Here is a 27,109-nt window from a genome sequence, read left to right as displayed (position 1 = left end):
CTGCCTGAGATCCTCCAGCAGGGTGCTACTGATGGTTCCAGAAATCTGGGCCTCTCACAAATGGTGACATGGCTTTTTTTGCCCTGGGGGTCTTTAGCAATGCGGGCCCCTCTGCCATGCGAGCAGCTCACCTGTCTCAGGGTCCTCGTTTGAATCTCTAAAACGCACTCCTGTCATACACTCTTTCTAAATTGAAGGGCTTGTTTTACACTTTTACATTATTTAGTTGTGGGCTTGAGTAGTGACCCCACTATGTTATTTCCATGTCTTTATTCCGCCATCCCCTGTGAATTTCCCCACTGAAATTTCTCATTGAAATTACATCATGTGGGTCAAAACATCAACATCGAGTAGCAAGCTACTCAAGCCCACAAAAAATGGGTTAAGCGCACTTTGTAAGGTACTAGACTGACACACAAAGCGTACATTTTGAACGAAGGCAGACAGCGATGTGTCTTTGGCCACTGAAGGTGTTTTGTCCGTGCTGGGTACCTTAAGTTTCCCTTGTTCGATGCGATACAGAAAAAGAGATCTTTCACACTTTCACTTTCAACATGGAGCGACAGACTGCTGCTTGTAGGAAAGGCCCGCTGTGATTGGCCAGTAGTCGCAGTCTGGGTTGAAGATGGAGAGGTAACGTCAGTACAGACGTAAGCCGCATATACGTCACGGTCCATGACTTGGCCACATGAACTGGCACACAAAGTTGTGCACTCACATGGGCACAAATATGTGGTAGTGGAATCCCCCAAAATGTAATATTAGATTTTTCAAGTTTTGAAATTGAAAATGTGCCCATGACTTTCATAAATATTGAAACTTGTGACTAAATAATAACTACATTGGATCTATTGGAATACAAGTTTTTATTCCCCAATTTCCTGAAAAGTAACACGTTTTCCACCCGACAGCAATGACTACTATGTGATGAGCAGGTGGGAATTAAGCATCCCAGCACCGACCAAGCATGAGAGAATAAAACAGGTCCCCTGTGCCCATGGGAGCATTCCTTACCGCCAGTCAAACCCAGGAGTGAGAGAGAGAGAGAGAGAGAGAGAGAGAGAGAAAGAGAGCAAATGTATCACCTTCGGTAAAGGGACAAAAGCCACCATTCTCCTCCCTCGAAGGTCACCAATGCAGTTGGTATCAACAGCAGCACAATATAGGTGTGTGTGTTTTATCTGGAGACAAGCCAGTATTGAATCAGCAAACTGTATACCAGGGGCACGGTGGTGCAGTCGGTAGCGCTGTCGCCTCACAGGTAGAAGGTACCAGATTCGATTCCTGCTGGGGACGCAGTGGGCATGTTCTCTCCTCTGCATCATCAGTGCCCATACCCTATAGGTGGGGTTGGCGAAAGGGTCTTTCTGTGTGGAGTTTGCATGTACCCCTTGGGTACCCTCACAAAAAAAGCAATAATCCTGGTTTCTATACTGCCTCCCCCTGGTCAGTCGAGGCACATGGAGGGGAAAGGAACTGGTTGGAATACCTAACGGGGAAACTCTCCCCTGTCAGGTGAGAAGAAGCGGTCTTCTCACTCCTCATGCATTAAAGGAAGCATGAGCTCACTTCAGGGCTCTCCCCAGGTTGGCAGAGGGAGAGTAGGGCCCAGGATTACAGTGTAAAGAGATAACGTGTTAAAAAAAAAGCAAATGCACATCTATTTTTGAATAGCCAACATTACCACAAAACTGAGCTGCTCAACTGCGCCAGCTTCCCCGCTGGGGCCCTATTAACCTTGCACGGTCCAATCGTCATCCACTGTGTGTGGTGGAAAGCACAAACTACAAGGAACTTTTACTTTACTTTGAGTATGTCCATTTTTTTATACTTCATACTTTTACTCCACTACATTATATATAGTGGAGTATATATTATTTGTCTACGCCGATCTACGAGCTCAGAGCGTGTCGCGGACCGGGTGTGAAAGAAATGGGACATTCTGCATAATGATGCGTGCCTTTATGTTGGTACTTTGAGTACCGGTAGGCAGTATATGGTCTCTGTCAGGTGGAAACCGTATATGTAAAAAACGACATGCTACAGGCTCAAAATGGGTTGCTTCGCGCCACCGTCCGAGCTTGTGGACCTACTTTTGATGCTTTTGTTTGATGCTGTAGTAGTATGTATGATCAAGTAGGGCATTGATTGAGGTTTCTGTCTGACATCAAAGATATCTTGATGCCGTAATACTTTTCAAATTTTATTCACGTGAAATTTTAAATTACACGTACACTTCTAATTTTCTACATTGTGGTACTGCTACGGTACTTTCAGTTGAGTAAAATCTGTGTACAAACTGTGCCTGTCAGCGTCCCCACTGGGCTCCATTAACCTTACAGGGTGGAATCGTCATCCACTGTTTGTCCCAACGTGACAGCTCCTGCTGCTCAGGGGTACAAAAGGCTTAATGGCCGCCCAGCGCTGGCTGGCAGGCAAAGCATTTCGACAAAGCCAAAAGCCATACATCCACCTCTCAGGTCCCCCATTCACACTTTACCCATCCATTTCACACTGTCCCACGTACCAGCTAGATTGGTGTTTCCCAAACTTTTTAGCTCAAGATCCCCCACAAAATAAATTAGACGTTTCCAGGGACGCAAACTAAAAATAACAGATCTATGAGCTCACAACGCGTCGCTTTGCGCCGACCCATGTGTTGAGAACCACTGAGCTAGAGGATTGTTGTCCCTTGGCTTGAGGACCAAACGAGGCGTGTCTGGGACAAATCAATTAGCCTGATGGCATGATGACACAAGCAGCCTGTGACGTTTCCCACTAAACATGTTGACAGCGTTTGCATGCATGAACACAACATGCTGTGCTCTGATTGACACTCTGCTTGCTGCTTGTTTTGTGTGTCTGACACATACTTCCCACAGATTACACACCCCCAAAGTGAGTTTGAAACTATACACAACCTGGGAGAAATACAACAATGTGCAAACACAGCAGCAAGATTTGTGAACTGTTGCGATAAAAGGTTAGCCAATGGAATACAACCACCCTAAGGACTATTCTCTGTACCAAGTAGACCGCATATAAACAGAGCTGCTACCTTTAACCATATCTTAATTCTGAGGCTTTCTTTTGTATATAGTCTTGAGAAAAAATGATGCTATTTTGTCCCAAATTGACTGCAAAAGATTGCTGCTTTGTTTCAAAAAAGCTTTATACTCTGTATAACATGTACATAACGACAATGTGACATAGTTCTGTTTACACAATGTTGACACCTGCTTTGGCAATGTAAAATGTTTTCTCATGCCAATAAAGCTCCCCCCGAGCAGTTCCTCATGATCTGAGGAGCCATCACCTGGGTGAAGCTGAAAACTGAATACCCCACGTGGGAATACTAAAAAGATATGATGAAGAATTAATTGACGATGAAGATCTGGTGATCGAAACATTGCAAGCGTAATAAAACAGTGGTGTGCAGACTTTTCTTTTAACTGTCGTTTGCCATGCACCTGGGTATTGAAGTAGATGTTGAGTGCACTTTCTATAACAAAGGTCTCCCTTTCCCTTCCCTAGAACGGTTATTTACACTACTCACCTTAAGTAAACAGGACTTGTATGTGCAGGAAGTGTTTTGTTTTTTAATGCTTGGCAGCACAGACGTCACAAACAAAAAAAACGTAAGACATGATCGCTTTGCGAGGATGCATTCTAGAAGTGGAAGTTCTTGTACAAACACACTCCCCAGGTGTTTCCTGCTGGGTTGCATCGTACACGTATCCCAAACTTACGTACACTTCCACAGTCGTTGCAGTCGTGGAGTCCCGCTCTTTCGACGGACTTCTGCACTTCGGCCGAGAAGTTCAGAAACTCGGGCTTGACCGTCCGGAGCAGCGTGAGCGTGTTGAGAGCGGCGTATGCCTGTCTGGCATCGTTGTCGTACTTGTCGCCTCGCTTCCACGAACCGTTGCCTACGAACCAACAGGAGAACTTAATGTTGTCACCAGCATGATATTTTTGACCAATCAAGAGATAACGTGCATGTTACAACCATGACGCGTTACAACCGTGGCAGCTCTCCCCTACTATGAGAACATCATTTTAGGTTGGAACGATTTAACCATGCAAAAACGAAGTGGATGAATAAATAAATAAAACAGTTGTTATGGAGTGGAATATCTTTACCATAAGAGGAGGAATTGAAGAGTTCGATGTTGAAGAACACATAGGAGCCGTTGGTGAGTCGCCGGCGGTGCGCTGCCAGCATGATCTCTCGTATGATGTCCGTTTCTGCACACATGATCACCACTGGAAGGAAACCACACAGAGAGGTGGTTACAGTAACGTTGCAGAATGTTATTAAGACATAACGGTGATTGTCAACCTTTTTTTTTAAATGTCAAGGACATTTGATATGCATTAGACCACATACACCCCCAGAAACCATGCAGCAAAACATACTCTCTCCCCATGCCTTCGGCCTGGTGGAGACAAAGAGAGGAAAAACCTGAAAATGGAGTTAGCTGGTTTCTGCTGGACAGCGAAGACATAGGAAAAAATTGTGATGTTGATGAGACTTTGTTGGCCTATGTGGCAATGTGCATAGCAAGTTTGGTGCTGATCGGTCCAGTGATTAGCTCTGGAAACCTGTGGGCACACACGCACGCACGCACACACCCACCCTCTCATGGACGGCTATTCTCATCCAGAGCCACCCTGTCGTAAAATCTATAACAATTTTAACAGTTAAAGCCTAGCCAGTCACTAGCCAACTATTGTTGTCTGTGGTAGTGGATCTCAAAAGTGGGGTCCTGGGAGCCTCAGGGGCTCAGGAACCCCTTAAAAGGGGTTCCAAATAGAGGTCTGTACAGTTGGGTGCCACCGATATTGTCCCTTATTATTTGACCCATTTAGGCCTGACCTCAAAATTAAAAAAAATCCTTCTAAATCCTCCAGTTTTCTGAAATAAATATTTTCACGATTTTTCAAAAATAGCAGACCTACAAGCTCGTAGCGCGCCACTCGGTGGCGCGCTATGAGATTGTAGATCTGCTATTTTTCAATAGCTAAATTATAACATAATGTTTAAAACACCAAAAGGGGTTCCCGCCCAAAATGGGTTAACTGTCCTTTTGCGCAGATCACGTAAACCTCAGCAAAAAGAAAAGGACAATATCGATGGCCTCCAACTGTAACTCTGAGAGTTATGCAGGTCCTTGAAATTCAAACTTTTTGAGAACCACTGGTCTGACACGGCCAGAATAAGGAGGCTTGGACTAATATATGCCAGAGGATGCTTCTAATACCAGAGAGGCAGGGTAAGCATGGTCACACTCTTAAACAATGTTTACAAGGTTGAGTGATGATGAAATCCACGTGCTTGTTAAAACCTTCAATCACGGAAGGCTCTTCTTTTCACCGCCTCCTGAACGTTTTCACCGACTTAAGACTATTCAACATAAAATAAAACTATGGCCGATCTACAATCTCACACACTCATCGGTGTCGAACATTTTGATTGGAAATTCTCATCTATAATGACATGCCCAAAATGGGTAAGAGGTTAACCATAAATAATCCATATACCAGAGCTCCTGTGACACAAAATGAAATCTATGAATGAATGAATTCATTAATTGATTTATGAATGAATAAATAAATTCAGTAAATACATAAAGATAAATAATAATACATTGAAATAAATGAATGAATAAATACAAAATCATCGTGGCCAGCCTGAGACATCTGTAATCTGTGACGTCGTTAAAAAAAAGAAAAGTACACAAAAAGATCCTCCACAGACCAGATTTGTGGAGGTTCTTTTTGTGGCCCAATGTGGCGCAATAAACCTGCCACTGACTGGTCCAGCGGTTTGCACAATTCGCTCTGGAGAGCCAAGCAGACACGCAGGCAGGCAGACACACACATACAACCCTCTTACAGACGGCTATAGCCTCCTGCGGAGCCATGCCGTAAAAGAACAACAGCCCCCAAACGTTATAACATTCCCAGGTTGTAAAGTCATGACGTAAAATCTCTGACTTGCAACACTTGAAGTCTGGCAAGTCCTGGAGGATCCTGTTAAAGAGGCGTGGTGGTTGCAGCTGTTTGAAACCACATCATGTAATACCTGACACCGCAACAATGCACTGGACCTTTGCTTTACACACACACACAGAGAGAGAGAGAGAGCCCCCAAACGTATGTGAGGCTGATGAAATGAGACGATTCTGACTCATAAAATGACTTTTTTTTAAAATTCTACTGGATTTCTTCTCCACTAGTCCCTCTTTAACATTTCAGTCTAGTTTTGTGAGTGGTGTAAACCACTCCTACAACTGGCTTTGTTTGTCTGTCTGTCTGTCTGTCTGTCTGTCTGTCTGTCTGTGCACAAAAAATGAGCATGGTTGCTACGGTCACCCAGTTCACCCGGGTGTGATTTCATTACGTCAGACATTACGTCAGACCACAGCTGATCAGTCTATATAAGACCTTACACCACTCAGTTCACACGGGTGTGATTTTTTATTTGTTGATGAAATTGTCAGTATATTTAATCTTAGTTATCATAACTTACGTTTTATTTAGTTTGTCAGTGGAGAAAAAAAGGTAGTTGTGTATCATCGTTATAGTCGACATAGTTATAGTTGACAAAATCAACACCGCACTGCAGTCAGTCACAGTTTTCCAGAAGGTAGTACTAGTAAGTAGACCCATTTCTGGTTCCACTTGTTTCCAATTCTTTTGTTCGATTGACTTGGTCAGCCGATGGGTCGAAGGCTCGAAGCACATATGAAGGTCACGTCATATTACGAGTGTCCGGTTCACATCATCTACATCTGCCTCACCAATCAAACCAAGCTATGAGAAAATGAACCAGAATAGTATGCCACCTTCAGTAATCTGACAGCTATGCACAGATCTGATCCCATTAGCAAGTATACAGACTGCATCAATGCAACTAGTCGCGACTCCTTGCAACAAAACAGTTTTAATGCCAGTCCACACCAATGCAACTCCTTACAACTGCCATCGGGGATAATGGGTGCAAGTAGTTGCAAGGAGTGGCATTGGTGTGGACTGGCCTTTAGGGAAATAAACCAGGGCTGTGGTGGTTTTGTGGATTTGCGGAGGGGTGGGATATCATTTGAATTCTCTCTGGATAACGTATTCAATCTTGGCTATCTGCCTCAATAAGACTCCAGTGCGTGGCTGATTTATACCGGGTTGCTACTGAAGATAACCGAACTACAAGCTTATAACGCTTCACATCGCAATACGTTGTGAGCTTGTAGATCTACTATTTTCGATAGATGTGACTGGCGAGCAACTAAGTATGAATCACCCTTAGAGGTTGAGGTTGTATATGGGATACAATAATAACTATAGTAAACTAAACTAATGGTAATACAACACGGCTAAAAGAATGGTGCCGTCTTTTCCCAATGAGATCTGTAAGCAAAGAAATGAACCTCATACATGTGTCCCTGCCTCCTCCTCCCTCCCGTATATAAGCTTTCTAAAAAAGAATCTGCATCGAAATGGCCCGATATACATTTTTCCCCCTCCTCTCTGGCGTACCAGCGGTTAAAAATAAAGTGAACCAACAATCAACAAGTCGTCCGGGATAAATAAGAGAGACGATTGATTGAGAAGTCACCCAAGAGGTGTCCCTGTTTCAAGAAGGAAGATTCAGAGTCTCTCTGGAACATTCCCCACAGCTCTGTCACTTTAACACACCTCCTGAAATATCCCCTTGAGTCCGCTACGGGACAAACTTGACCTCAGTGCTGCCAGCACTATAGCACCCTTTAATTACACTCGGCTCCGCGCACACACTACTGGCCTCTGTGTGCGCCTACCCCCTGCCCCTTCCATGGGGTAAGCTGCTTGCAGCCAGCAATATTTCAAAAATCCTGGATTTTCCCCTCTCTCGCTAAGGCACCCAACGCTAGTTACAAATGAACGCAGGAATGCTTATACGGAGGGCAGCTAGCGCGCACACACGGCCGCACTTATTGAGGACTCACAGTGCATTTTATGTTGCCCTGGGCTCGCCATAAAATCCGTAGAGTGAGTGCATATGCAAAGCAGGGCTGCGGCCCATGCCAACTTGTCATACCGTCGTTCCTTTAACAAGGATTTATGGACGGAGCCCCGTGTGAAAGGCCTGGCGGACTGGCGCATGAAGCAGAAATGGATAGAAGTCTGCCTTTGTCTTTTATATTTGGGATGACTCTCTCTCAAATTTAACTGATCGATTGGTTGATGAATAACTGAGATTGTAATTGATTGGACACTCGTTGCTTGACAGAAAAATATGCATGAGAGTAGGGGGCACAACAGTTTATTGGTCCAATCGATTTAATCTATTATGAAAAATAATCTATTATTAATAATAAATCTCCTATTTTTGATTGTCATTTATAGGCAAACATCTTATCAATATAAAGAAAAGCTAAAGGCAGATTGTAGTTTGTAGATTTGAGCTTGCAGATTTTCACTATTATCGCACAACACCGTTATGCGACTAATTAAAAAAGAGGGCTTAAGCTTTAAATAGATTTTTTTTCCGATTAATCAAAAAAGGTAATCGATAGAATGATAACTAAGAAAATAATGGCTAGTTGCAGCCCCTACATGGGAAAACACTAATTGTGAATTGGGGGGTTTATAAAAGCAGGTCATTGAGCCATCGCTCTAAGGAGCAGGGAGGCATGTGTGCATGTGTGTGTGTGACTGTGCGTGTGCGTACCCGTGCGTATGTGTGTGTGTGCGTGCGTGCGTGTGTGTGTGCGTGTGTGTGTGAACACAAGGACTTTATAGATGGGCTGGGAGACGTCTTGGAGTGCGTGTCTCTGGGGGGATTCACGTCAGAGACGCAGCGCCACGGAGCTCCCTTCTACCCCTCAAACAGACTGCCTGCTTGGAAACGGTATAACGTTATGTAATGTCTAATATCGTGTGTGTGCACAATCCTGTGCAATATTGTGCAACTGATGCGGAAAAAGAGTGGTGGCGAGTGGACTTTGGAACGATCAGAGCATCAGATTAGGGATCAGATATGGGATGCTGTACGCGGTAATGTTGTCCTTACATCCATCGGTGGAAAAAGTATTCAAATGTTTTACTTAAGTAAAAGTATCAATACTGTAATATAGAAATACCAGTAAAGTAAAAGTCCGGAATTCAAAACATACTTGAGTAAAAGTACAAAGGTATTGGCATCAAAATGGACTTAAAGTACCAAAAGTACTCACTACTCATTGTGCAGAATGTCTCATATCACATTTTCAAATGTCTACAAATATTTTGAAAATAGCAGATCTACAAGCTCACACTGTGTCGCGGCGCATGGCCAAAATGTATATAACTCATTTATTGCGGCTAGCTGTTAGCATAAATCCCAGTTCCAGGTTCCACCATACGCGTTCACTTTAAAAGTCAGAGTTTTCCCACCCCCCACACACACTCGCTACACACACTCGAGTATCATTGGAACAAGCACACACTGTTTACCTTTCGTCAGAAGCTTTTACATGGCGGGAGTGTCGCAGTACAAAGGCACAAATTAAATCCGAAATTTGGATGGCAGAAGATTTACCAAGGACAGCTCTCCTGGAGTCCGACTTATGGACATTTGAAAATCCTCCTTTCAACTGCTACACGGTGATTATATTTTCAATCCCATAGCTGGAGCGGTGGGGCGTTGCCATAGGGACCGGACCAATGTTAAAAGCTGCAGTGGGACTCAACCATTATAGACGGAGTATATATTGGGGTCCGTATATATACAGACCTGGGATATGACGTCCCCTAGCGTCGGGTCTGTATATATACGGACATGGGAAAGAAATAATTAATGTATGTTTTGTAGATTTTGATTATTATTGTAATAATAATCCAAATCTAAGTTTTCAAATAAATGTATTGAGTAAAAGTACAATATTTGCCTCTGAGATGTAGTGGAGTAGAAGTAAAAGTAATGGGAATTGGAAATACTCAAGTAAAGTACAAATAGCCTAACTCTAAAATGTACTTACCGGTAAGTACAGTACTTAAGCAAATGTACTTACTTACTATAGGGTTAGGGTTAGAGTAAAAAATACAGTCCTCCTGAGGGACTCTTACAGGTTTTAAGTGGTTAAGCTGCGCCCCAGTGTCGCAAACCAAAAGATGGTTCTATGTGAGCTTGCAGATCTGTTATTTTCAGACACAGAGTGCAACCAAGTATAAATCTGAGTAGTTCACCCCCCAAAAATACTTATTTTCTATCAATTGCACACCCCATGAAGCCTTGAATTCATGCAGCATTCCTGAGCGAAAAATGTGATGACCGGAGTCTCTGGTCTCCTACTGACGGAATGCGGAGAAGAAGAAAAAAATCCAGGAATTAAAGGCTTCATGGGGTCTGTAATTGATAGAATATAAATTCATTGCTAGAAAACAAGTACTTTTTTGGGGTGAACTACTACTTTAAAACACCTGAATGCTAGTGTTACTATTCTGTGGCGAACATTCTGCAAACAAATCAGCTCTAAAAAGGTGTCATGTGTAGAGGGAAATACTGGTGCACTTAGCATAGAGCCCTGGTGGACACCACCAGGTCCACTAAGTATATATAGGATTTAAAATTAGCTACTCGCTAAATCCGTAGACGGTTATACTGCAGCTTTTCCAGCGCTTGTGAAACCTACGCCAGCGGCGGCGCTCTCATATTTGTGTTTTGGATTCCATAAAGTCGCTGTGCGCTCCGTGGTGTGCAACATGTTCAAGATGAAAAGACAAAAAAAACCCAACAACAACACAGACACTGCCGAGCCGAGTAGGAATCAAAAAGACGTCAGTCGTTTTGGAAAATGTCCCAATGACGTCTTCCACCTGGATGAGTGGATCCTTAACGAAGCTCACCTGAGGCTATGAAGAACTGCTTGGCAACACACTGCTCCACACTGTTGGCCTCCCATGGAAGAACCGTGTTAACCTGACGTGTAATGGATTCCATTCATAGGAAGTTTGCACATGATGTGAAAGAAGGAATAAGGATTTGGTTTTCCAAAACAAATTATAAGATATCATTTTTCCTTCAAATGCAACACACCTACATGGGTTCTTGTTGTTTTTTGTTATACCGTCTATACGTGCATGTGCTCTTGTATCTTAACCACCAAAGCATGGTGAAACCAGCTGATAGCTCATAGCGCATTGCCGCATTGTGAGCTTGTAAACATTTTTTAACATTGTTGCCTATCATCATGCCCTGTCCTACAGTTTGTAGGAAGGCCTGTTGAATTGACTTCAATGCATGTATCTATGCAAAGGGAAATACCTGTAAATACTATTATGCAGGGGCTCATCTTGAACTCTGAAAAATACTACACAAAACGATGTACAGCATAAAGTATACTGAAGAGAATTATGGTATTACACATAAAAGGTTGCATCACGGATCTGGGAACTGTTAACGACATCATCCATCTCTGTGTGTGTGTGTGTGTGCGTGTGCGTGTGTGTGCGTGTGCGTGTGCGTGTGCGTGTGCGCGTGCGTGCGTGCGCGACATGCCTGCTAAATGCCTAAATTGTGTGTGCATGTAACTAACATCCAGCAACACTTGATCTATCACCTTACTGCCATGAAAGAAGAGCAATGAGAATAGTAACGCAAGGCTGTTATGAAATGCGTGCTTCAAGGATCATTTCTTTACCACGAAGATACACACAGATTTCTGCTAATACTGGGTTAAGCAAGGTAAGCTATCTGAAAGACGATTGTTCACTTGGACTTAAATGACACTTTTCTTTATTGCCGGGGCCCAATCAAATATATGCTGAACCATGCAAACATTTACTTGGCCGCTCCTGCCCCCAAGGACCGTCAGTCAACCTTCCCTAGAACCCTTCAAAAGCTTCACAATGAAGTACCTGGCATGCCTGGAATACTAATTTCCACGCCATGCACTTTGTGGCGCTGCACTATTTAGCATGTATAATATCGGTCGATGTTGCGTGGAAACCTTGTATGTCCAAAAGCGTTACTTTGAAGTAAGCTCTTGCTACACGATGCGCTGTGAGCTCGTCTATCACAGCACAACGTTGTTTTTGAATTATTTGACTGATTTATAAAACAGTTGAAATATGGAGATGGAGTATGGAGTTTCCGTCCCGACAGCGGCGGTTTAAACACGATTCACATGCTAATTTATACAAGGACCATTTCTATAATATATGTTAATATAAACAGGAAGTGTTATGGGCGCCGTGTGTAGCAGCTCAACGAGCATAGGTTTCCTCCTCTGTCGGGCGGAAGCCTCATTCTGTCCAAAACTGTTACTTTTCAGGATTCAAATAAAAAAAGCAAAATATACGGGATTTTTGGTGAATTTCGAGCTTGTATATCTTCTATTTCTGATGCTTTCGTGTGACGCTGTATCATTACGAAAAATCACAAACTTAAAATATGGTGGAGTTAAGATGTTTCTGCCCGACAGTAACGATAGGTATCAGCAGTGGTGGATATAGTTTTTAATTAAGTAAAAGACTGTATATAAATACTGCATAAATATAACTACTGTTACAAGTAAAAGTCCGGAATTCAAAATGTTCTTGGGTAAAAGTACAAAGGTATTGGCATCAAAATGTACTTAAAGTAGACTACCAAATGTAAAAGTACAAAGATTTGAGAAAATAGCAGATCAGCCCTATACATTTTAGCCATTTGAAAATAACTGAAGTGGTTACTGTATGTTTTGTAATAATAATAATCAAAATTTACAAAGTAATTAGTAACAAAGGTTTCCAAAAAAAATGTAGTGGCGACTGCATAAAAGTACAATATTTTCCGCTGAGATGTAGGCCTAGTGGAGTAAAAGTACTGGAAATTGGAAATACTCAAGTAAAGTACAAAAACCTCAAAATTGTACTTAAGTACAGTACTTAGTTACTTTCCACCAGTGGGTATCAGTGCTGATGAGCTGCTGCTGCGTACAGCGGTACAGCCTCGACATGCAAACACTATCCCTTCTACAATGAGGTGTACTTTCCCTGCCTGGGGTCACAAACAGCTCCGTGCCATCAAGTCAAGAGGGCTGGATTGCAAAAGTGCAAAGCCAGCTATAGCGCTGCAGCAAGCAAGCCCCTCCTGTATGTATAAACCAGATTGGAAGTGGTGGAAAAAGTACTCACATTTGTTACTTAAGTAAAAGTTGCAATACTGCAATGTAGAACTACTCCGTTACAAGTAAAAGTCTGGTATAATCCAAATTTACTTCAGTAAAAGTAAAACGTATTGGTATCAAAGTTGAAAGTTGAAAGTACTCATTATGCAGAATGTCCCATTTCACATTGCATTACATTGTGACACAGATCAGCTATATATATATATATATATATATATAGGGCTGAAGTATGTTTTGTAATAATAATCAAAATATTCTAAGTAACTAGCAACTAAGGTTTTCACATAAATGTAGTGGAGTAAAAGTACAATATTTGGATCTGAGATGTAGTGGATGGAAATTGGAAATACACAACTAAAGTACAAATACCTTACAATTGTACTTAATTAAATGTACTGAGTTACTTTACGCCAATGACTGCGAATGCTGAACCATTAGGGTGAATTGCTCAAGTTCGCCTTTTGCACAGACAACCACTATAAAAATGGGCATGGCTGGTTTCCCTGCCTGCGCTGCACGGATGCATGCCAAGGAAGTGAAATGATGTGCAGCTTTGGGATCCACACTCCACAGTGGGGTCTATGCAGGGGTCCTTGAGGGGGTTCCAGGGGGTCCCCAGTAAAATCTGTTACTGCAGCGTCACAAATTCACAATAATTTTCTTTTAACCCCTTTATCCATATTTTATATGTTGTCTATTAAAAAATTGTACAAGCTTGTTGATTTTTAAAGATCTGTGTTGAAAGTGGATGAAAGTGGATCATTTTCACTCCCACCCACAGGGAGCAATATAGATACTGTCTACAAATGTCAAAAATGTCAAACATTTGTTGCATAAATGTCACACACGCACACGTGCATTGTACAAGCTTGTTGATTTTTAAAGATCTGTGTTGAAAGTGTATGAAAGTGGATAATTTTCACTCCCACCCACAGGGAGCAATATAGATACTGTCTACAAATGTCAAAAATGTCAAACATTTGTTGCATAAATGTCACACGCGCACACGCACACGCACACGCGCACACACACACACACACACACACACACACACACACACACACACACACACACACACACACACACACACACACACACACAAATGTGGCATCAAACAATAGAGAGTATGCGCATGCTTAAAGTGAATGGCACCATTGAGTGGCAAATCGAGTGGCAAAGCAACATGCAAAGTGAGTTTAACATTGTTTAACGTTGTTTAATGCAATCAGATAGGACTTTTCTGTGTGGATGTATGGGCTGTCAAGGCCAGAAAATAGTTTTTTGCCACTCAGTAGGCCTTCCTGCATAACTTCCTGGTTTGATGATGATGTCACGCGCATACCCTCTATACAAGGTCAGTTACCAAGAGTGCAATTAGAACAAGTATGCTTCAAAGTGACTAGAATGAACAAGTCAGCAACAAAAACATCGTAGACAAGAGTCATTAGAGCTATCTTATGCAACACAGTGCACAGAACAATCTGCTGTGTTACACTTTCTTGTGCGCCAGTGTCGTGCACCACAAATAACCACTTGTACGACAAAGCATGAATTAAGCATTATTTTAACTGCCATTTTAACCACTTAAACCATATACACTTCATTGACCGGAGGGGTCTTTCAAAGAAATGCCAGCCAGAACAGGCTTGGGTCAGTATGAACAGCGAGGCTCTCTCTCTCTCTTTCTCTCTCTGTCTCTCCCTCTGTCTCTGTGTCTCTCTCTGTCTCCCTCCCCAAGTCCTTGGAATTCATGCCAGACATTTCAGTAGGAGGCTGCATCCAATACAAAAGCACTCAATCCAAAATATGAAGTGAATTCCCAGAAAATCATTACGACCTGGCATGCGGCTGATGTCTGTTTCATGTAAGGTCTAATGCTGGTTAAGGGCTTCAAAAAATATGAGTCACTTTCAAGAATGATCAGTCATGTTGGAATAAAACTCTTCACCTATCTCCAAACAAGCATAACAAGGTCACTTACAGCATTTAAATGTATCTAGCATCCATACATCCATGCTGTAATCATACATTATGTCACAGTCTGAGTGGGAGTGTGGGTGTGTCTGAACCACCTGCATTCTATCCCCTGCAATCATGCCCACAGTATTTAAGTCTCAGTCGCTCTGCAATCCTTGCCAGATTGTTTTGTGACCTTCCAAGCACCCAAGCCCTATTCAAGCCTTGCCTTTGCCTTACTGATATCTGTTTTGCTTTTTCTAGACCACGATTTTTGCCAAGCCCTTGCCGGTACTTCTGCCCTCGCTGACTGCCTTTGGATTTTGACCTTTAGCATTCTACTGTTTTGATTTTTTTGCCTGCCCCTTGCCTGTTTTGAAGTTTGTGGATTAAAACCCGTTTTCAGTGACTTTTGTGTCTGCATCCTGAGTCCTTTCCACGTGTGCCTGACACATTATGGTTATACACACAGGATGTCTTGTTACTCTGATTGGGAAATTCTGGGCCAATACCGATGTTTCAAATAACAATTTGTCTGATAGCTAATGCCGATGGCAGTGCATTTAGTTTAGTGTTCACTAAACTTATCATTACAAAAATTACAGATTTAGTGCTTTTCAGCCCTTCACCTTTTAATGAGCACAAAGTAAATCATAGATGTATGAAAGGACAGATAAAAACAGCCACTGGCATCATTGGTGAATGTCATCTTATTTGTTGATATAACTGATGGCAGTCAACAAGGCCAGTAATCTCAGCAAGGCAAATGGCTTCTTGGTTAGAGTGGGTGACAATGTTATCACACGTAAAGATGAAATTACCTACCTAGGTTCCATCCTTGTAAACAAGTGTAATGCTTAATTGGGTTGTCCACTCACAGTTAACAGTCTTTGTATTGAGTTTGTGCTTGAAATGTACTGTAATTCTAAACTGTTAAATTTCAATCAATCAATCAATCAGTATCGGTCGATAATATACCAATGTACTGCATGCGTGGCAATAGACAATATTTACCGGAACGTCCACTATAGTGGTCTCTCGCTCTCACACAGTTCTGGGCCTGGCCAATGCAACATATGGAGCCAATGGAGGGGTGTACACCTCTCTCTCTCTCTCTCTCTCTCTCTATCTGTTGGCTGTCCTGCATTTCCAAGACCTTATAGTCAATGCCAAGGAACAACCCACTTGGGTTTCTATCCACAGCCTGTTGCCATCTACAGATCAGTTCCGAAGTGCTGTACAGTATGCTTGAGCCGCCCACATCCACTTATCCTGTACGGTGTATGCCCTTGTGAATGAATGAATGAATGAATGAATGCCCACAAGAACAGATCTACCAACAATGCGTCACGATTAGAAATTAACCACTTACCATGTACCCTAGCATGCATAGCTGGGATTGACTATAGCGTGAAAGCTTGTTATCAATATTTATTGACGGAAAAGGGATGGGAGCAATAATTCTCACTCCTTTTTCGAACAGCTTTTCTTTTTCTTTTTTTTGCATTATTAATTGAATTTGCTAGCCTATATTACTTTCTAAATTGCTTTATTTGAAATAAACATTTCAAATCTAATCAAAAAACCCTAGCATCCCTATTCTGGGGGGGGGGGGGGGGGATCTGCCATAGCTGATTGCAACGATGATATTTGGTGTAGACTGCAGTGGGGGGGAAAGAGCGCAGCAAGTAAGCAACTAAGTATTATATATATTTTTTACAAAGTAAAGAGGGTTTCAGCAGTTTAGCTTAAAGGACCACTCCACCACTTTTCAACTTCTCTTCCTATAATTGGTCATCACTAATGATCATGATAAAATATCGCAATTTTTTTCTACTCAATCTGTGTCTCATAGGAGGGCTGTGGGCAGTTCAGAAACCCGTCCACCAGTGACATCATCGATGGGGATTCCAAGCCAATAGAAACTACAGGCTTTCTTTTCCTGAAAAGTTGCAATGCAAAAATGGAAGCCATCGTTCTCACGATAATAAAAATCTAAATATATTTTAAAACAAATCTTGTTTTAAAAAGAATCTGCCTAACGATGATGTCACTGGTGGACGGATGTCTGAACTGCCCACAGCCCTCCTATGATACACAGACTGAGTAGGAAAAAAATGGTGGTGTTTTATCATGAACATTAGTGAGGACCAATTATATGAAGAGATGTTGAAAAGTGGTGAAGTGGTCCTTTAAGCCATTAAGAGTAAGACCTGTGGCCAAATGCCTTCTACATCATTAGTTCTCAAACCTTTTTGTGCCAAGGACCCCCAAATTGATATGCATTTGAAAATGTATTGTAACAGGGAGCCCCAGAAGAGAACATTTGTGGTAAAACAATTCAAAACAAGAATTTTCCAAAAATGCTAAAAATGTTTTCTGAAAAACGTATGTTGCCATATATATATATATATATATATATATATATATTCCAGGTTTTAATGGGTTAAGTGACACCTATACGAGCGCTTTGTCAGGAGCTGACATAGATGTGAGTGGCCGTGGCGATACAAGAGCCAAACAGAGAGGGTATTGGATGGTGTGCGGAGGGACAGATGATCAGATCTGTTGACACGTGGCCACTGCCAAGACAAACAGTGGGACGCAGATGGAGCAGCCGGACCGGGCCCCTAAGATGAGGGTCCCACTCAGGGGCCAAGCATCGCAACGCTACATGAATAGCAATGGCCATCAGGAGAGCATGAGGTGGCTTTGGATGGAAGTCGATTGTGTGTGTGTGTGTGTGTGTGTGTGTGTGTGTGTGTGTGTGTGTGTGTGTGTGTGTGTGTGTGCCTGCGTGCGTGCGTGGTTACGCTTGGTATGGGATTTTAAGTAACTATGGCAACAGACAAGGCACCTACTCTGCATAAACCAACAACAAACTGATAGAACTCTGCCATCATTTCTATTCATTACATGCTGAAAACAGAGAATTAAGCCTAGCTTATTTACTCCAGCCTCATCTCTAGCAGATCTACAAGTGCCACGAGACGTTGTATAGATCAGCTCGTCGGCGAGCGAAACATCAGTAGCTATTGTATAAAGGCTTTACAACAATATAACACACTTGGATTCCTCACTGTTGAGGTCGTTTCCTCGACAATATTATGCCCACAACTACCATCCATCCATACAATGATTGATTTTTTTTTCACCCAGTGTCAATTATCTAATGTTATCCTGGACGCTACACTTCCTCTGCCGCTACACTTCCTCTGCCAACCTGGGTGGGCAGCGGACTGACCTCATGCTTCCTTCTATGCATGAGTAGTCCAAGCTGCTTCTTTTCACCTAACAGGGGAGAGTTTCCCTGGCCGGACGTAGCGCGTGGAAGGAACACGTTATTCCGACCAGTTCCTTTCCCCTCCATCAGGCAGTTAGTAGGTATAGTTTAGAGACCAGGATTACTGCATGTTTTTTTCTGAGGGTACCTACCCTAGGGGACACGGGGAGAACATGCAAACTCCACACAGAAAGGCCCTTTCGCCAACCCTGCCTCGGGTATGGGCACTGATGATGCGGAGGAGAGAACACGCCCCCAGCGTCTCCAGCGTGAATCTAACCCAGGACCTTCTAGCTGTGAGGCGACAGCACTACCGGCTGTGCCACCGTGCCCCCCGCATACAATGATTGATTGATTGATTGGATTAATTGACTGACTGACTGACTGATTGATTCAATCATTCACTCAGTTAATAATGTGTTTCTATTTTATCATTTATCAAAGTTCAATGGCAGTTTAGTGTTGATTATCCAAGAGTATTTTAACTGCTTGGGCACAGGCCGAAAAATGGCAGATCTACAAGCTAGCAACGCATTGTGAGTTTGTAGATCTGCTATTTTCGGTGAACGACAGCATTAACCACTTCATCCTCTAGCCTTAGTAAACTGGACCTGAATTGACTCTACTTGGACCGTTTTTCCCCCACCCAAGAATATATGGATGGATATATTTCAAGTGCTTAATAAACTGGCGCAAGCTTGCACATCTGCTATTTTTGAACATGTTTGACATGTTGAACATGTGAGAACTATAGAGGTTTACTGTAAAAGGCATTTGGCCTCATGCAGTCAGCCTGAGTCAGGTCTTACCATCGGTGTCAAAGACCTGCTGCAGGATATCCTCGGTGTCCAGCCGCTCCTCTCTGGAGTGGATGGGGTAGTTCTTGATGGCGTGGTCGCCCAGCAGCAGGTACACGCCCTCCACGGCGAAGTGGCAGTTCCTCTCCTCCTTGTCGTCCTCGTACACCAGCAGCGCGCTCCGCCACGCGAAGCGCGCGAACATCGCCGCGAAGGCGTCCGCCATCTTCAGGTAGGAGGGCGCGACGCGCGTCAGGTGAGAGTACTCACGCCGCTTGTCGCTGAAGCCGCTGGCGAGCGCGCCGGCGCTCACCACCGGCACATCCCAGTGCGACGCCATGCGCGCCACGGACGCCGCGGCGTACTCGCACACGGGACCGAGGATGAGGTCGGGCTTGTTGGCGCAGCGCGCCCGGTCCACCAGGGCGAAGAGCGCGTCGTTGCCGCAGTCGGAGTCCTCATAGTGCACGTTGAAGGTGAGCCCGCCGAACGGACCCGCTGCGTCCTGCTTCAGACGCTGGCGGGCGTAGTCGATGGCCGGCGCGACGCGCGGGTAGGAGAACATGTAGGAGTTGTTCTTGGGTAAGATCACCAGCACGTCAATGTCCTCCGTGATGCTGCCGCTGCTGACAGGCTGGCAGAGCAGCAGCGGTAAAAAGCACACGAACACACAACATGACAGCATGGTGACTGACAGAACGTGGCAGTTCTTCTTCCACTGAGCAGGAATAATGGATTTTACTGTCAGGTAGGTTTAAGATAGAGAGATGCAGCCCGTTCAATAGGCTGTTCAACTTGTTTCTTTGCTCCCAACAATTTGCCTTCACTCAGTGGCAGTGCACACACACGCACGCACACACACGCGCACACACACACACACACACGCGCGCACACACACACGCACACACACACACACACACACACACGCACGCACACACACACACACGCACGCAAACACACGCACACACACAGTCACACACACAGGTAAAAAATAATAATAGTAATAAAAAAAGCCCCAAACTTGAATTCCGACGTTAATGAATACAATGTTAAATAAATATATTTATCTTTGAATTAACGTTCAAACAGTTCAGTGTGTATTTGTTGGTAGTTTTATCCTCCTGGTCTCTCGTCAGTGCAGTAACAGGTTTGGGTGCTCTACCGTGGTAACTGTCCAGCCAGCCACCACACGATGTCTGCTCTGGCCTGGCCTTATAAAGCACACTGCTCATTAATATTCATCACGTCATACCGCTCCTGTCCCGCCTCCTTCTTAAAGAGACACACTGTTACGCACGCACGCACGCGCGCGCAAACGCACACACGCGCGCACACACACACGCGCACACACACACACACACACACACACACACACACACACACACACACACTCACACTCACTCTAAGTGATTCTCAATCTTTTTAGATTTCAAGGACCCCCAGTTTGAAGTTTCATTAGGCCACAGACCCCCGTTTGAGACTTTTTTTGTGAGCTTGTTATTCTCAGGTCACTCAGAATGTGTGCTTTTCATTTGCTCCGGCTCTCTATAGTGCCTTGCTCAAGGGAATGTTCTTGTCACCCACACACACAATAGGAACTCACCCCTAGAACACTAAACATGGGTGATTTTCACCCAGACGATTATATTTTTGCAATTTTCATAATGTTGCTGATGTCTGAGGTGGGTGGATCTTTCAGTACCTTCATGATGCTCAGTGACATCATAGAATTTCCCTGCCCACATCTCTGTTTTTTGAGTGGTGTAAACCACTCCTACAACTGGCTTTTTTGTGCAGAAAAAATGAGCATGGTTGCTATGTTCACCCTGTTGTAATGACGTAATGAAATCACACCCGGGTGAACAGGGTGAACATAGCAACCATGCTCATTTTTTCTGCACAAACAAAGCCAGGTAATGAAATCACACCCGGGTGTGATTTCATTACGTCAGACATGATTTCATTACGTCAGACAGACCTTACACCACTCAGTTCACACGGGTGTGATTTTATTTAATAGTGTGATAGAGAAAAATCCAATACACCCACAATGGACTTTTTTTTCCTTCTTTTTTTCACTGGGCCATTCTCACATGTCTTAGGAATGGGTGGACCAAAGGAGAAGTTCCCTGAATAATTTCTCTATTCCCTAAGTAATATTTAAAAAAAATAATATACATGTTTTTCACCGATTTTGCCCCCCCATGAAATCTATATATTTTTTTTTTGGTGAAAAGTCATGATGAAATATTAAAGAAGAGTAGCTGCCATGTTGCTGAACTGCAATATATTTTGATGAGAAATGTTTTTTATGGAATATTTTATATTGAGTAAAATATACCCGTGTTTAGTGATGGTGTAACAAAAATAGTTTAGTGTTCTAGGGTTAAGAGTCTTAAGACCTAACCAAAATCTTATATTGTCTGACAGTATGCCAGAGGTAATCCATCTAAACCTTTGTAACGTTTCAAATACCCCCTTCAGATCAGTGGCTCTCAAAGTGGGGACCCCCATGTGTCTTTGAGGGGGTTTCAGGGGGTCAACAGCAAAATGCACCCACATTTTAGGGGCGCTGCCCAGCTTTATGTGTTTGTGTGTACCCCATACCCCATGGCGTTTATTTGATCTAGCACTCCATAGCGATGATTTGATTGGCTGAGCAATGTATATGTATTGAGGATTAAAAAGTGAGGACAGAAAATTTAGGACGCCACAAGTGATGAGCTGGATTGGACTTGAGGATACAAAGTGAGGACTCTAATTCTGAGAGCGCCCCTCACTTCACACGGGTGTGATTTTTTTTTAATATACATTGGCTATTTTTAAAAACATAAAACAAACATTTTTGGAATATTTCTGAAAGATTTTAACAAAAAATATTTCAGATTTGGGACTGCGGCCAAATAGGCCTACATATTCATTTGAGAAGCACTTTCAGATGATATCATGTTGTTCACATTGGATTTTTCTTTGCCTCCATACAAGATAATTGTGCACTTTAGAGAGCACCAGTAGGGTATTTAGTGAGTGCCATCTAGTGGCAGGGACACACAACAATCAGTACTGCTTTTTACCAGTAAAACCTCTAGCTATTATACTTAGTTGACCGGAGTAAATGCATGAGTTTCAAGTGTAGTCCTAAACCTGACATGTTGAGGACCAACACAGGTGTTTCAATTTGTCTGATTGGCGTAGAACTAATTTGGTCCCCAACATGGCAGGTGTAGGACTACATTTGAAACTCATGAGTAAATGATTTCCCCCCTAAACTGTAGTAATTTTTTTTTTAAAGATTTATGAATATTTGTGTTGAAAGTGGTTCAAGGAGTCTATGCATATAAAGCAGCAGATATATAAAAGTCAAACCTAAGTAATGTGCAGTGCAACAACACAGTGAATATTCAAAACCAACAATTCAGACACTCATAATAACACATTAACTCCATGTTTATCATGTTTTTGAGTAAGTACCAATTTAGCCCCATTCAAACAAGTTGATATTTAGCATAATTTATGGGAAATAATAATAATTAGCTTTTTATTTATATCTGCACCATTGGGGGCCAACAACAAAGGCTAGAAAAAGGGCACATGGGTCTCCACAAGGGCAGGAATGTTTGTTGTGGGCGTGCATTGTTTGGTATTGGATGTGCATAGATGTAGCAGTTAATAGCCAATAGACAAACTTACAGTAGAAGGAACTTGTAGTGTGTTGTAGAGGTAGATGATTTATTCTGACATGATCACAAAGGAAAACAGTAAAAGGACATTGCGTTCATGATTTGAGGCATTTTGTTCAAAACGGGCCACTCCTGTAAACTTTAGATGGCAATATGAAAATTCAAACATTCTTCTTGATCACAGACTATAGACATGTGTACACATTTGTGTGGAATAATATGAAGGAGTAATATACAAATAGTGTGTTTTACATAAATTGGCCTCCTGGTGGCGCTATAAAAGGCAGTAGTGAAGGTTTTTTCTTAGCCTCTAGTGTGTGTTCATGATTTGAGGCATTTTGTTCAAAACGGGGCAGAACTCTCTTTTCGTCACAACAGTGCGGTACAGCGACTGCAATACCGACCCTGCCATGCCGAAAAATCATATAAACATATATATATATAGAGAGAGATACTGTGTACCGATTTGCGTGATGTTTGGACAAAATCTGTAGGTGTACTGTCAAAACTTTTTTTTGCAAAACTTGGCCTCCTGGTGGCACTATATCAGGCCCATTTGAAAAATGTGGGCTGAGGTTCAGCTGTGCCATCCATGACTGGGTGCACAGTTTGGCTGCGATCAAACCAGATTATCTCATTACAGACGGGAGGACACACCTGGACAGACAGGCTGTAAAACATACTCTCCCCCCCATGCCTTTGGCCTGGTGGAGACAAAAAAAACACACTATTATCACAATCAGGTGTGATTTGAAGCATGAGGTCATAGTGGTGGTTTAGCGGAGCCTAGATTAGGATTAGATTAGGATTAGGATTAGATTAGGATTCTTGTGAAATGTTAAGTGTGGCTGTTCGTAACAGAAGTGTATCCTCATTGATCCCTGTAGATTGGAGCATGAAAACATTCTCAACATCCTGTGAGCTTTGTGGAGACGAGGACACTAGGACATTTACTGAGCATCTAGTGGTGGGGACACACAACAAAGGGTTGTTTGAAAGGACCCCCAGGTTTGATGTGCATTTAGGCCTCAGACATCTATTTGATAACGTGTTATCTCTGGGCCCCCAATCTTCACAGCGAAATCCTCACAAATGGAATCAAATGGACCTTTATACAGTATACACTCTCAGAGGTACAGACCAATAAGTGTCCAAATTGGTTCCTAATTTGTCTACACACTACAGTATCATTTAACATTGGGGAATGGGGACCCACTGAAAAGCCCTCAAGGACCCCTATGAGCCCCCCAGACCTCGTGTTGAGAACCAGCACTATAGACCTGACATTTAAAGGTCAAACCTAAGCGACAGATTTGTATGTGGCACACTGTGAAGAAATGGAAACAACTCGATATATCTGCTGCACCGCAAAAACCTAAATATAGAAATAAGAATTTCTCATGGGCCATTAAGAGCTAACAAGTCCTCCAGACCAGTGCAGAGTAATTCACTGACACACAGGCCAACATTCTCCACAGTCCTCTATCACATTTAAAAACCCACTAGATAATTAACCGAGCATAAAAAATAGGCATTGACGTAATATTAGGCAGGACTCTGTGCTCTCGCTTTTTTTCTCGGGTTGTTCAAAATTACAGCAACGAGCAATTTGGAGATATTTTGCAATTAGGGTCATTTACCTTAATTACACACTTTGTTGTCTAATTTTATGGCATCCTTTATAGCCACGGGTGTACCTAGCCCTGTGCAGAGAGTCATTCACAAACTACCGCTGGGAAACGGCCAGTGGTGTTTTACTTGAGTAAAAGTAACATTACCACACTATTGAAATGCTCTGTTACAAGGCATTTCTGTTAAAAGGCCTGCATTCAAAACTATAGGTATAAAAGCAATGGCATCAACATTTAAAAATATACTGACAGTACAAAGGTAAAAGTACTCAACTGTTTTTGAAAATGTGTCAAACATCTTCCAATAAAAGCAGATCTATAAGTAGGCCTATAGGTAGTTTTATAGTGGCTATTTATTTTCAAATAGCCAATAAAACAGTGTAATAACAAGGCAAATCTGCAAACTAACAAGTTACTAAGGCTGTCAAGTATATATACAAGTATATAAGTATCAAAAACACAATACTTAAGTATAAGTACATTTGTACTTTGTTACTTTCCACCACTTGAAACGGCCATGAAAATGTATTGAGAAATGTGCCAAGGCTAAATGTATCAACACACATTTCCGAGGTCTTAGTCTATTGGAGAACACTTGACCACTGTTGCTTGTATGCATTTTATAATTCTCTGCCACAGCCAGTTGTTTTTTTGGTCATTTAATCTAATAAAGCTGCTGGGTTTATGAACATTGCTTGTTTCAATCTAGTAGAGTTGATGTAATTGTGGCCATCTGTCAGGCATGCTGAGATGGTGTGTTTTGCATTAATGTTTTGTGTACTCACGTAATGTGCCCACAGCTTGTTGCCTGCACCGTCATGGTTTGGAATAGCCTCTGTGCAGTACAGTAGAAAGCAATGGAGGACAAAGTACTCAATCCCTTTGAGTCAAAGTATACATACTCCAGGTCAAATATTATTCAACTACAACTGAAACTTGCCCTGTCAAATGTGTGCATGCTATATGCTCCCCCGAGGAGCATATAGCATAATACAATTTTTGACTAATTGAAGTTAACAGCAGGGGCGGCTTTTTAAGGACGGCTCAATAATATTGATATGTTCAAAACATATCAATAGTATTAAACAGTGCTTAAGTGATTAAAGCCAGGCACTTATCCAAGGACAAAATGTGGTTAGTCTCATTGTGTATAATTGTATATCTCTTGGGCAGAAACCTTGTATCTCCATATATCCAGGGACAAATCAGCCATTGGGCCAGTGGGGCCGTGGCCCAGGGGCCCTTGGCTCTCAGGGGCCCTTCAGGGAAATTGGACCGTGAGGTACTGGGTTTGACGCCCTGAAAAGGGCTCATGGGGCCCTTCATTGGCCATTGATTTTGTTAAATGTAGGTCAAAAAGGTGATAAAAACACTGAAAAACACGAAAATGTCGCCCGCACGCGCGCAATGGGGGCCCTGCAAAAATTGGGGGGTTAATCCGTCCCTGCATATATCAACTTTTCTTTTGTAATTAATATTACTACTTTTAGTGTCAGTTTCACACAAAAATAGCCTGTGTAAGATCCCAACACATTGCACCAGAATGCCCAGATAACGGAACCAACTAAAAGTATTCGCAATCAGCTTGTGACTAAATAACGACTTTCATTCCATTGGAACACAGGCCTTTTCTCCCAAACATTTTGGACATGCCAGGTTTCTGCCGGACAGTGGCAATATTATTGTCCCAGCCCTATGAGATGCAGATATCTGGATGAAACACACAAGAAAGAAAGAATTCACACACTCCAGTACTATACCAACTGGATTTATTCCACCTTAAAGCCTTGGCAGTGTGATTCATTCTCTTCATCCCAGTCCAACCCCTTACACCACATTAACACCCAATAGACATCCACATCCTAAGGCTTCATAGTATCCTCATCAACCCTATAGCATCTATATTCTGGGACTAATAGCCAATCTACAAGCTCACAACACGTTGCGTTATAACATGTTGTGAGCTTGTAGAGCATCCAGCACATATATTTGGTGTAGAGGGGTGAAATGAGGGGCTAGTGGAGACCTCAGTTAGTGGCCAATAGTGCATGTCCTTTTAATTGAAAATAACTTATTTGAAAAAGCCTACATTCATTGACACTGCAATGTTTTTTATAGGACACGTCAATGGCGAGTCTGGCGACTGAGCAGGTGATTCAAATGGGACTAATTTAATTTGGGTGTGAAACAGATTCATGCAAGATGACTTGCAGTCTCACGGCTGATAGAAACCTGGGGATGCTCTGCTTAGTGTCTGATCACATGAAGGCAAGCCTGTGTGGAGGGGGGTGGGGGTTGGGATCAAAGGTGCCAGCTCGTATTTAGTCATTTATTTCCACGACCTCAGCAGTAGTCAATTCTTCTAATAAGTCTAAATTAATAAAATAATACAATGTCCGACATGACAGCCAAGTTAATGTAATGATTTATCTGGAGTTTGTCCCTAAGAAATACTCATTAGGGGTTAAACATGAAAATTAGTAACAAAATTAGGCCAAGGTGTTATGTCCATTACTTGGACAACAATCCAACTGCACACCAACTATACACTGAGAACTACACTCTACAATACACTGAATACAGTATAACTTCACATGACATGTCAAACTAAATATTTCTCAACAACTAA

At 42.6% G+C, this 27,109-nt stretch overlaps 1 protein-coding gene across 2 annotated transcripts in view; it reads right to left on the bottom strand.

Moving 5' to 3' along the window:
- npr3 (natriuretic peptide receptor 3) overlaps positions 1-20,058 on the bottom strand; it is a 28,723-nt gene extending 8,665 nt beyond the window's left edge. For both annotated transcript variants that reach the window (XM_079516164.1, XM_079516165.1), the window contains exons 1-3: positions 19,182-20,058; positions 4,144-4,266; positions 3,754-3,929 (exon numbers count right to left, since the gene is read on the bottom strand). In XM_079516164.1, coding sequence (XP_079372290.1) covers positions 3,754-3,929; positions 4,144-4,266; positions 19,182-19,854 — 972 coding nt within the window. In that variant the 5' untranslated portion in view covers positions 19,855-20,058. The remainder of the gene's footprint in view (positions 1-3,753; positions 3,930-4,143; positions 4,267-19,181) is intronic.
- Between the last annotated feature and the right edge of the window lie 7,051 nt (positions 20,059-27,109).

This window comes from Electrona antarctica, assembly GCF_951216825.1.
Source record: "Electrona antarctica genome assembly, chromosome: 12".
Taxonomy (NCBI): Eukaryota; Metazoa; Chordata; class Actinopteri; order Myctophiformes; family Myctophidae; genus Electrona; species Electrona antarctica.
This window is presented reverse-complemented; position numbering and strand designations above follow the sequence as displayed.